Source organism: Gekko japonicus, unplaced genomic scaffold (assembly GCF_001447785.1).
Source record: "Gekko japonicus isolate JY-2015 unplaced genomic scaffold, Gekko_japonicus_V1.1 scaffold1528, whole genome shotgun sequence".
NCBI lineage: Eukaryota > Metazoa > Chordata > Lepidosauria > Squamata > Gekkonidae > Gekko > Gekko japonicus.
The window spans coordinates 84,352-97,093 of NW_015173179.1; the positions used below are offsets into that span (position 1 = coordinate 84,352).

Genomic DNA, 12,742 nt, shown 5'->3' on the forward strand with positions numbered 1-12,742 from the left:
CTACCCAGACCTGGATGGCCCAGGCTAGCCAGATCTTGTCAAATCTTAGAAGCTAAGCAGGGTCAGCCCTTGTTAGTGCTTGGATGGGAGACCGCCGAGAAAGTCCAGGGTTGCTATGCAGAGGCAGGCAATGACAAAGCACCTCTGTTTGTCTCCTGCCTTGACAACCCTACAGGGTCACCGTAAGTTGACTGTGACTTGACTGCACTTTCCACCGCCTCCACAGTTCCCTCCGCCAGCAGTTGGCATTCAGAGGTATCCTGCCTCTACAAGGAGGTTCCATTTGGCCACCAGAGGGAATAGCTTACCTCTCAGAGGCTGCCATTAGGTCAACAGGCTACAGTCTCAAGACCAACAGCACAACCCTAAGCACCCTTACACCTTTCTAAGCGCACACATTTCATTAAATTAGAATGGTGTCCTCATGACAGGCATTTCACATTTGAGAGCACCCTTCAGCTTCTCTGACATAAAGTATTGACTAGCTTTCAGAGTAGGGGGATTAAAAAAGAATAAGTTCTGTGCTTGCAGACACTGCAGAGGGAGAAGCCTGCCCATTCAGTAACCTCATTTTCAACACGGAACGAACACAGATGCAATTCAAATCTTTGGGAGCCCTGGAATACCCATATGAACCTCCCTCCTTATGTATAATAAGACACCTGTCACAGTAGCAGGCATTTCACCTGGCCACCTGTATAACACTCGATCTCTACAGTTATAGATAAATCCTGGAGGAGAATCATACCCAAAGGGGCTCAGAGTGCAAAATCCATTGCAATATACATAACTGCACAGACTAAGGAGAGACAGGCCATGTCCTCTCAAAGAAAGCATGTAGCCACCTGATCGGCAAATAGAAGAATAGCCCCTCCCCTATTTCCATTGCTACGCTTCAATTTGTAGCCCTGGGGATCAAGCTCTTCGCCAAATGAATGCTCCCCTTTATTCCAAGCAGGTCCCTTCACAGTCAAGTGGCTTCTGGCTCACAAAGTCTTCTTAACATAAGAACATAAGAGAAGCCAATGTTGGATCAGGCCAATGGCCCATCCAGTCCAACACTCTGTATCACACAGTGGCCAGAAATACCAGGTGCCATCAGGAGGTCCACCAGTGGGGCCAGGACATTAGAAGCCCTCCCACTGTTGGCCCTCCCAAGCACCAAGATGACAGAGCATCACTTGCCCCAGAGTCCCTATCTATACCTTGTGGCTAATAGCCACTGATGGACCTCTGCTCCATATGCTTATCTACGTTGTAATACATCTGATAGTCTTTAAGGTGACCACAAGACTCCTCTGTCATTCTAGATGTAGAGTTATGCCCTGACCTGGATGGCCCAGGCTAGCCTGATCTTGTTAGCTCTTGGAAGCCAAGTAGGGTTGGCCCTGGTTAGTACTTGGAAGGGAGATGTCAGTGAACTGCCGTTTGTATTCTGTGTATGCTCTGCTGCTGGATGAGGGGGGGGGGGGGGTTAGCTCGCATTGCTCTGTTCTCACCCTCCCTCTGGCTGTCATGTTGTGGGAGGCGGGACAATGCGTCGGCCAAGGAATTTGATTTCCCCAGGAAATGGTGGAGGGTGAACTGAAACTTAGAGGGGAAAATCAGCCCACCGCAGTTGTTTAGCATTCAGGTTTCTGGGCATACGGAGTACCTCTAGGTTTTTATGGTCCATCCACACTTCGAACGGGACCCTCACCCCCTCCAACCAATGGCACCACGTAGTTCTCTCTCTCCCTTTTTATTAAGCGATAAAGCACACGGGGAGGATGAGAACAGACCAATGCAGGCTAATCCCCCCCCCCCATTATACAGCAGGCAGGTTACACAGAATACAAATGGCAGTTTACTGACAGGAGGCCACCAAGGAAGCCCAGGGCTGCTATGCACAGGCAGGCAATGGCAAACCACCTCTGTTCATCTCTTGCTCTGAAAACCCTATAACTTGATGGCATATTCCACTGCCAAAGATATGCGTTGTTAAACCACACTGGTCATCCACATAAGTCAAGGACTGGAAGCAAGGAGGACCTGCTGTTTGTCTTGGAATGTCTGTTCATGGTTTGGAGACTCCGGATAGACTAGGGATTCCAAGGCAGTATTGACTGTCCAGGTGTAGAGCAGACCCAACTTGCAGAATTGGTCCCAGAGGTGCAGTCATTCTTGGAGATTATGGCTTGAACAGTATATTTTCCTTCTTCTTGCCAAGCATGGCCCTCTGTTGCAGAGGCACAATCCTTTGGTGCAAGGAGCTTTCTCCTCATGCAGAATTCTGTGCCATGTATCAGTAGAAAGCATCTAGTGCCAGAGGACCAAGTCCCACAACAGAAGACCACATGGCACAAGCAGAAGGAAAGTATAAGATCCAAGCCATTATCTAAACCAGCTTTTCAAAGTTAGATCTGGCTTTCTTGACCTCAGTAGCAACCCTGGGCCATACTGTTCATTGTAGGCCACGTACAGTGCCAGATGTTTTCTACTTGCTTTGAAACAGTTTGAAGGAGATATTGAGAAGCTGCCACTGTCGTGCACAAACTCCTATTCCAGATCATTCTTCATTGTCCATGTTGGAGTAAGGGAGCACATCTGCTCCAGAAGATGCTAGGAGACATTCTGGATTCCAGCTTCTTCCGAGGAAATGTCCACTGAACTTTAGAAACCTTTGTCAATGGCCTGGTTAAACTATAGGGCAACGAGATGGCACAGTCACTTATCGACATCACCTCCTGTTGCTTCTTTGCCTATCCTGGTTTATAAGGGGCATTGGGAAGCCAAAGAAAGCCTGGCCAGAACCACTGGGCCTCACTCAGGTCTCAAGGACACCTTACAATTTCAGTGATGTTCTACCCTTTCACAAATTCAGGTGCGGGGGGATTGCTTCATCAGGGAGGAGAGTGGCATATGAAGAGAGGGAAACATCAATTCTTTCCTCCCCTGCTATTCTTTCACCAGCAAGAGTCATCCCTGAACTGCTTTTCACTTCTGCTAAGGGGGAAAAATGTAGGTCTTGGTAAGTCCTGGACAGCTAAGTTTGCAAAAGAAAAAAAAACAAATGCTTAAAATAAACATGGAAGAAATTGGACCAAACAGTTGAGCTCTCGGACAAAAAGTCAACCACTTACAGCACGGCGGCAGCCAAGGAGGCAGGCTTTCTTTTCCTATTGATGCAGCATCTGTAAGTAGTACACAGATGAGCTGTTTGGGGAAGCCACTGGCCCGGGTGACTCACGCCCATCTCTCAGGAAGAAGTCTGCAGGTCTCCTCTGCATGGGGACAATACAGTCCGAGCCTCTCCTTAAGGCCAAGAGTTAAGTTCAGAAAAAAGGTTATGTGGTGGGGGTTCCTCTCTGTGCATTTGGATTGCAACACAGGATCTCCAGGTTAGAAAATATAGGTTTTAAAGGTATGTTTAATCCACAGCAGTTTTTGTGAAATCACTTTGTGGGAGGGAAGCTGGCCTGGCGTAGCCCGATCTCATCAGATCTCGGAAGCTAAGCAGGGTCAGGGCTTGGAATGGAGACCCTCAAGGAAGGCTCTGCAGAGGAAGGCAGTGGCAAGCCACCTCTGCTTCTCACTGGCCTTGAGAGGCCCTTGCGGGTTGTGGCTTGTTGGCACATATGTACATAACCACTTAGTAAGGATACCCAAAACCTTGAACTATGAAAAGGGACTATGGTACCATAGTAGAAGATATGCTTTGGAGCAGAAGGTCTGGGGTTTGGCTAGCATGAGCACACAAGATCCTTCTCTTCCTGAGACTGCTCCTTCGATGGAAGTCTTGAAGCAAAGGCTGAATGGCCCTCGGCTGGGCAACTGCAGTTGGATGGCCCTGCACTGAGCAAGAGGGTTGGACTAGATGGGCAGCAAGTCCCCTTGGAGAGTCTCTGCAGGTCTGCAGAGGCAGCACTGGGTTAGACGGCCCAATGGTGTGAATCAGTACAAGGCTGCTCCATACAAGCAAGGAATGGCATTTGATTTCTCCATAGATGACTAACACATACTTGATGACAACTGGCAACTGAATAAATTCTTTTTAAGGTTTTGGAGAGCGAAATAAAACTATTGGCTGTGGTTTGCATTCACACACATGCAGGATGAATGTGCAGTTGCAAACCAGTCCTAGTTTCATGGTTTGGCTGCACTGTGCCCCAAATCTGCAACACTGGGTGTACCCACAGACAACGACACCTTCTTCTATTTAATTCAGGCCAACGCAACCTCTTATGTCAACTGTATACTGCCCATCATTTCCCCACCCCCAACTAGAAGCATTTTCAAGCAAAAATAGTTGCCTCCTTTCTAATTTGCATTATTTTGAGGCTCAGTTCATACAGCCAAACTGGCATGTCATGAATGTCTAGTGATTAACGGATATGCACAGCTATGCTAAAATAATCATGGAATTGTTTCAATGCACCCAGTTTCCAATTCAGCTTGCATTCAGCGTGGTATATTCCAACGTAATTATAATCTTCTGCATTAAAAAAAAATAATTACCCTCATACATCTAATGAAAACGGCTGCCCCAGTACAGGCACATGCCAAAATATATTAATTGCAGTTGATTTACACATTCTACAGAATTCTGATACTTTCCCTGGACTATAACATTTCAAGCTATAGGGAGGTGGGCATGTTTGAACACTAGAAGGAAACAAACCTCGCATGTAGAAAACCAGTATGCTTGATAAGCTAGTTTTCTACAAACATGGAGTTTTTTCCCCAGTGGGAAAGCACTCCTCTACCTGCAGCCTAAAATGGAAACACTTAAATCACCTGAGTTTTTGCTGAATGTATCTACTAGATTTCTAAGGGTTCCCATAAAGTATATTGCATCATTCTGCTGACAATGTGTCATGGACATATCTACAGCTAGTCTTGTTGCTTGGCACAGCCTTGCTCAGTCAACTTATGTAAACCCGCCAGCCCCAGTGAAAACACGTGCACGGCCAAAATGTGGGTAAACTGAAGCACCTGACATTGGCAAGATAGTGGAGGAAACACTAAAGGGGGTGGCATTGATGTCACAACTCACCATCCAGTTACGTGCCCATGACACTATCAGAACCCCTAACACAGAACATATGTATGATCACCATGCATACTGGGATTTTTAAAAAGTTTCTCAGTTACTACCAGTTTGATCACTGAGAAACAGTGACCTCCCAGAAACCATTGCTCTTCTCAGGTCATTATTTTGGTTGCTTCAATTCTACCTGCAATCCTGCCCCCCCCAAAAAAAACAACAACATTTGATACAAAATTTAAAATCCAGGTCACTCTTTGGACATATCTACACTACAGTCTCTTCTCAAACCAAACCACTTTCAGGGAACCCTGGGAAATGTAGTTTTGTAAAGCTAAATATATGCCCTTAGCAGAAAATTCTCAGTGCCTTAGCAAACCTAAATTCCTAGGATTCTTTAAGGAAAACCACAACAGTTGAACTGGTACAGCTTCATGGTACTGATATACCTACTATCCTTCCGGTGCTGCAGACTATCACAGCAACTCACTGTTGGTGCCCACTAAGATCTTGTTTCTCAAATCTGAAGTAATTTCCTTCCCAGTTTATGCCAGTGTTCACTCCGTCACTGCCATCCTCCTCCATTGTCATCATTTTTGAGCCCATAGGAACAACCTAACAACCCTGAGGTGAATGCTTTCTTTCTGGGTAAGCTTAGCCTTTATCATCCTGCCAACAGGTCAGGAGAAGGCTCGGTATAAAATAGCTAAACTTATGAAGTGGCCTTATATCAAGCCAGCCTATTGGTCTCTCTAGCTCAGCACGGACGGCTTCAAAAGGGAATTAGATAAGCATATGGAGCAGAGGTCCATCAGTGGCTATTAGCCACAAGGTATAGATAGGGGCTCTGGGGGAAGTGATGCTCTGTCTTCTTGGTGCTTGGGGGGGGGTCAACAGTGGGAGGGCTTCTTATGTCCTGGCCCCACTGGTGGACCTCCTGATGGCATCTGGTATTTCTGGCCACTGTGTGATACAGAGTGTTGGACTGGATGGGCCTTTGGCCTGATCCAACATTGGCGTCTCTTATGTTCTTATTAATTGTGATTGGCAGAAACTAGAAAGGTCTTTACCAAGAACTGCTGCTTGATATCCTTTAACTGGAGAAGCCAGAGATTGAACCTGGGACCTTCCACAAGCAAGGAGGTTGCTCTACCGCTGAGGCAAGGCCCCTTCCCAGCATGGTTGTCTCTATTTGCCCTCCACTACTCAGAGCAGCAAAACGAGCTCAGCTTGGGTCCTCTTGCCCACCTACCCATGTAGAGAACGCCTTCTTTCGTCTTCCCTGCTGCTTCTGTCATGCCTTGCTTGGTCTTCTCTGCTGCCGCCACAACACCTTCTTTGGCTTTATTAAATCCTTTCATGAACACATCCATGGTCAAAGAGTTTTGTATTTTCAGCACTGGAAAGAAAGGCAACAACAACACATTCATTAGAGGTATCATGAGAGCAGGCGGGGGTGAGAATGGGATGTATGCTTCTCCATACCTGCCTAGGGACCTCAACTAGGAGACTCAGGAAGATTAATGTATGAAGGGGAAAGAAAGCAGGATTGTGCCTTAACGGCTCTGTCCCCGATACCCACATTATACTTTTTTCATATGTGTGTGAGTGTGCGTGAACCTGGAAGTCATGGCAACCTCTGGTGACTGACCCCTACTGGGGGCCTGGAGGATATTCAGAGAGGTGGCTGAATAAAGCCTGCCCCTGTCTCCCAACTGCTAGTATTCCTTGGAGGTCTCCCATCCAATTACTTGCCAGAGTGGACCCTGCTTAGCTTCTGAGATCTGACGAGACTGGGCTTGCCTGGGCTATCCAGGTCAGGGCCCCACATTATACTTTTTATCCTGTCCTTCCTCCATAATATTCAGAGCAGCATAGAGACCTTCCCCTCCATTTTGTCCACACAGTAACCCTGTGAGAAAGGTGAAACACTATTACTGTCCTCAGATACATCCGCTCAGCTGTTCTTAACCTTTAATTCGCTACTACTCACTAAGTGCCATCGACTGTTATTGTTGAAATACTACTGGATTTTTTTGCTATTGGGTTTTAATTCATTGTTATACTATTTTTAAATATTGGATTATGTTATTTATTGTATCGTTGTAACCTGCCCCGAGCCTGCTTGTGGGAGAGGGCAGACTAGAAGACAAATAAAGACAAGGATATAGATAAGTATGCAATATCATCATCATCAAATGTCCTACAAGCCACAAGTAAAAAAACAACGAAAAACAACAACTGGGACATAAAAATAGCACTCCATGAAAGGCAACACCATGAGAGCCAGTGTGGTTTAGTGGTCAGAATGGCGGACCAGGATCTCAGAGAACTGGGTTCGAATCCCCATTCTGCCATAGAAGCTGGCCAGGTGACCTTGGGCCAATTACACACACTCAGCCTAACCTACATCATAGGGTTGTTGTGATGATAAAGTGAGGGGAGGAGAACAACGTAAGCTGCTTTGGCTCCCCACTGTGGAGAGTGTTGGGATATAAATGAAATAAATAAATAAACATAAATCCAGAGACTGACTGAAGCCTTGAATAGACAAGATAGAAAAACCCCAAGTTTGCAGAAAAATCTGAAATCTAAATTTTAAAAATATGGGGTTAAAAATCCAAATAGAAGCAGCACCTATCCCTTTTAAAAAAAGAAGATCTCAGTGGCCACTGTGGGAGTTGCTAGGCAACAACAGTAGTGCCAATCTTCAAAACTTGCTTGGTTTCTGACAGTAAAAGGCAGGGGAGGAGGGCCCTTTCCAGGGCTATTTTGGACTCCCAATCCCCCCCTGCTCCCCTCGCTTCTGCCCTGTAGGAAGGACTCATTGGGGCCAGGTCAAGCCACAGCCACTGGGCAACTTACTACCATGCAATCTGTGCCACTCATCCAGGTGCAGTGAGGGGGTATTGAATGACTTGGTGCCCCACAACTTGCATGGGACCAGCAACAGCCTCCATACAACTTGTGTAACTTGACCAGGCCTGGCAGTACTCACCACACTATTCACCTGAGTAACTTCCTGCCACATGACTTTTGCAACTGGGCCAGGCTTTTCCACAGGGGGAGCCAGGGGGAGGGAAAGCTGAGAGCCAATGTGGTGTAGTGGTAGAGTACCACACTAGGAACCGGGAGACCCATGGGAGACCCACCACTCTACCAGGGAACCTTGCTGGGTGACCTAGGGCCAGATACCTTCTCTCAACCTACTGTACCTCATATGGTTGTGGCGAAAAGAGGAGAAGGATGTAAGCTGCTTCGTGTCCCCTTTGTGGAGAAAGGGAGATATAAATGAAATAACACACCAAGCTGAAGACTGAGGGAGACAAATAAAAGAAAGGTTGGTTTGTGAGTGGGGAGAAGAAAAGGAAGCAGGGAAAGGGGAGAGGATATGGCAGCCTCCAGGAGAGAAAGATGCAACAGTGTGGAGGGTGGGATAGTGGATAAGTGACCCCTGCAGGTCCTTGTGGGATCCCCACTTCTCATCCATATAGTTATAGGTATGATATAAGCATTCAATACACAGATCTCAGACACATATTCCATGAGACCCTTGTGCCCAATGGCCAACCGCCAACTCCTTAACATGAGGCTTGATTCCTATTAGCTGGGTGCCACAGTTTTAAGAACCTCAGATTTTATTCACAGGTTGGGGTGAGCAGCATAAAACAAAACTCCACTGCCTGCTGTCCGTGCACCTTTATGTATGAGTACTGGCACACCCTCCCCACAATAAGGGGTGAGTCTGTATGTGTATATTTTGTGACTACTGTTGCCTCATGCTGGGAAGTTGATGCTAGGCCTTTATTTGCTCAATAAGCTTTCCTTGATTGCTGGAAAGAAAAAAAGAAGCTACCGCAAGTGGGGAAAGGGGGCTGCTTATTTATTCATTTAATTACATTTAAAAATCACCCCATCCCCACAAATTCTAAACTTCCAAATGCCCCCTTCGTTTGTCCTCAAAAGGTCTCAGTGCCCTCAGATTTGTACGTTGCTTACACCTGGGGAGGGGGGCACGAAGCCCTAGTTAAGAAGCCCTCCTCTGACCACGACACCATATACCACACATGTTGTCTTGCTCACCAGTACTGGCCCTACTCACATAAAGCAGGATGCACACCGTGTGAGCTGGAAAACTGCAAGTTACATATTGCACGGGTAAAGTCTATGATTATCGGCTCTGTGCAAAAGATTCAAGCATACTTATGCCCCCCCCCCGGCATACTACTCAGATTCACAAAGCCCACATTTGGTTGCCTGCTCATGGCTTTACATTTATGCACGCTTTTCTCAGAGGTGAGTATTTCTAAACCACCGATGGCTTTGTATGCAAAGAAATCACATTGATGATGTTCCATATTTCCTGGAGAAAATGCAAGGCTCAGCATATAGAGTTGCAGTTCTCTGAACAGCTCTGATCTTAGGGGACCATGTAGTGACCAAGTCTTGCATCAACATAGACGACTGTCAAACTGTATAGCCCAGGGCTATACCTTATGCTAGCTAGAGGAGGTTTCAACTGGAGTTTTCCCCCAGCCACACTCCTTTAACCAGACTTGAGCCGAAGGCAAGGGGGATTATACTTGCAAAGTGGGTGATCTACCAAGGAGCTCTGCCGGCCTTCCCTTTGCTAAATCTTAGAAACTGGCATCCTCTCTCCACTCAAACAGAAGAGGATTGACCAGTCATTACAGAACACAAGAGAGACGCCTGCACTATGATGCCTGATCCTTTGAGTTCACACATGCATGTTCATCACTCAGTAAGTTCAATATTCAATTTTGGCTGGCATGCATCAGGCAGCTGTCAAGACCACACAATTTTCACACATTGCATATCAATATTATTATCCTCCTTTCAGAGAGCTCAGGACAGTGTACACGTGAACACATGAACCTGCCTTATACTGAATCAGACCTTTGGTCCATCGAAGTCAGTATTGTCTACTCAGACTGGCAGCAGCTCTCCAAGGTCTCCGGCAGAGGTCTTTCACATCCCCTACTGCCAGATCTTGTAACTGGTGGTACTGGGGATTGAATCTGAGACCTTCTGCATGCCAAACATGTGCTCTACCACTAAGCCACAGCCCCTCTCGGTGTAACTCCCACCTACGCACCCGCCCCCATTTGAGGTAAATGACCTCTACAGTTAACAGCCAGTGTGATCTGGGAGATCCGGGCTCGAATCCTCCACTGTTCCAGGGAAGCTCAGTGGGTGACCTTGGGCCCATCACTTGCCATCTTAGCCTAACCCACCTCACATAATTTGTTGCGTGTACAAAATGGTGGAGAAGAGAACAATGTTGTATGCTGCTTTGAGTTCCCCTGGGGGAGAAAAGTGGGGTATAAATATTCAAATAAATAAAATTCATGCCTGAGTAGGAACTCGTGAAACTTCCTGATACTGAGTCAGTCCACTGGTCTATCGGAATCAGTACTGTCCACCCTACCCTGACCTGGATGGCCCAGGCTAGCCCAATCTTCTCAGACCTCAGGAGCTAAGCAGGGTTGGCCCTGGTAGATATTTGGATGGGAGACCACCAAGGAAGACCACTATGCAGAGGCAGGCAATGGAAACCACCTCTGAGCATCTCTTGCCCTGAAAAGCCTACGGGGTCTCACCATAAGCGACTTGATGGCACTTATCCGCTCTGACTGGCGGCATCACTCCAGGATCTCAGGTAGAGATCTTTCATTTCACCTACTAACCTGATCCCTTTAACTCTAGAGGCTGGGGACTGGACTTGGTACCTTCTGCACGCAAAGCAAAGGTTCTGCCACTGAGCCACAGCCCCTAGCTGAGCTCACATCCCCCAGACTGGAGAATCTGAGAGAATATCAAACCCACCCTGGCATTCATCTCGACTGCTTCAATCACAGCCCTTTTCAATGGCAGCTGTGCTCATCCTCCATTGCGAGTCATCAGATGACACATCAGCTCATGTACAATCAAGAGATGCACATCCTTGTCTTTTAAAACTGCTCCCCGAAGACATTGAGAACTGACAGGACCTAAAGCCCTGATACAAATCTTTACCAGAAGCCTCAGCTCAGTTAAGGAAGCTTCAAATCCAATATGGATAGATGTCCATGTAACTACCATTACAAGTAGCTACAACGGAGAATCTGTGGGTATATGTGTATGAACCAGTGGCCTTATCGGTCACCTCTGGTGATACACTGTGCAGTTTCATACCTACGCTACGTTTCTTGCTCAGTGAGTTTGTGTAAGTCATTCCTATGGTAGTATGAAAAGAAATCCTCCCATTAAAACAAGGGGGGGGGGAAGACACTGGTTTATATCCAGACATTCCACCCTGATTCGTGCTTATTCAGAATTCAGGTAGGCAGCCATGTTGGTCTGAAGCAACAGGGCAAAGTCTGAGTCCAGTGGGGGCACCTTTAAGACCTAAGTCTAATTCTGGGTATTAGCCTTCATGTGCATACACACTTCTTCAGAATTCAGATTCCTCAGCAAGACTGGTGATTTGACAAAATGTCAGCGAAATTTTAGGCAAGTCTCTTGTTTTTTTTTAAAAAATGTTTGTTCTAATGTATTTTTGATTTGTTTTTAATGGCTGTTTCAAACCTCAGCAAGACTGGTGATTTGACTAAACGTCAGCGAAATTTTAAGCAAGTATTTTTTTTTAATGTTTGTTCTAATGGCTTTTTGATTTGTTTTTAATGGCTGTTTCAATGGCCTTAGTTAGCCTAACGCAACCTTCAGCAGGCCTCTGGAGAGAGGGCAGATACATTTTTCCAAATAAAACAAACCTATCGTCATGTGTCTTCTACTGTAGTGTTTACAGGTATTATACTACTTTTAATCCAGTTTTAATGCATTGTTGGTTAGACGGATTCCTGATGTATTGTTAATTGTGTAACCTAAGCCTTAATTAGAAAGAAGGAAGGAAGGAAGGAAGGAAGGAAGGAAGGAAGGAAGGAAGGAAGGAAGGAAGGAAGGAAGGGAGAGAGAGCCTAATTCTATGCATAGCTACTTGGAAGCAACTGTACTCAATGAGACTTAAATCCTGTGTGCACAGAAGTGCAGCCTTAATTTTGGAGGACCCCAGAAATGCCCCCCCCAATGGCTGAATTTCAAATTGCTGAAAACATAAGCGCTGCCTGAGCCTCAACTGCCTGGCACATGAAGCTGCCTTATACCGATTCAGACCCTTGGTTCATCGAGGGCAGTACTGTCTACTCAGACTGGCAGCGGCTCTCCTGGTTCTCAGGTGGAGGTCTTTCACATCACCTCTCAATACTTGTTCCTTTTACCTGGAGATATCGGGGATTGAACCTGAGACCTTCTGTATGCCAAACAGATGCTCTGCCACTGAGCCACGCTGTCTCACTTCCAAAAAGCGCCGGACAGATCCCAAAGAGTTAGCGCTTTATAGATAATTCCTCTTTTTAACCCCATTTTACTTATCTCGGCTCCCCCTCTCTCTCTAATGAGAGGAAGGAAAGCTCAGAGCGCTGTACATCTGCGCCGCAGCAGAGTCCTTCCAAACTGTGCACGCATGAGTAATCCTTTAAAAATAGGAGTGTGGATCCTGATTAAACACCCTGCAAACAAAATCCAGCAGCTCCCATGGAGTGAGGTGATGGGGCGGAGCTTGAAACGCGCTTCAAAGGAGGAGTCTGCTCCCAGGCATCTCAGCTCTCCTCAGTGTTTTTTTCCCCAAAAACCCCCCCCCATTGTGAGGCAAACATC

At 46.5% G+C, this 12,742-nt stretch overlaps 1 protein-coding gene across 1 annotated transcript in view; it reads right to left on the reverse strand.

Annotated features, from left to right (window-relative positions):
- The window catches only part of SNCA (synuclein alpha), a gene marked incomplete at its 3' end in the record, with an annotated part of 93,081 nt that overhangs the window by 78,685 nt on the left and 1,654 nt on the right, over window positions 1–12,742 (reverse strand). The window contains exon 2 of the mRNA XM_015422576.1: window positions 6,279–6,425. Coding sequence (XP_015278062.1) covers window positions 6,279–6,399 — 121 coding nt within the window. The remainder of the gene's footprint in view (window positions 1–6,278; window positions 6,426–12,742) is intronic.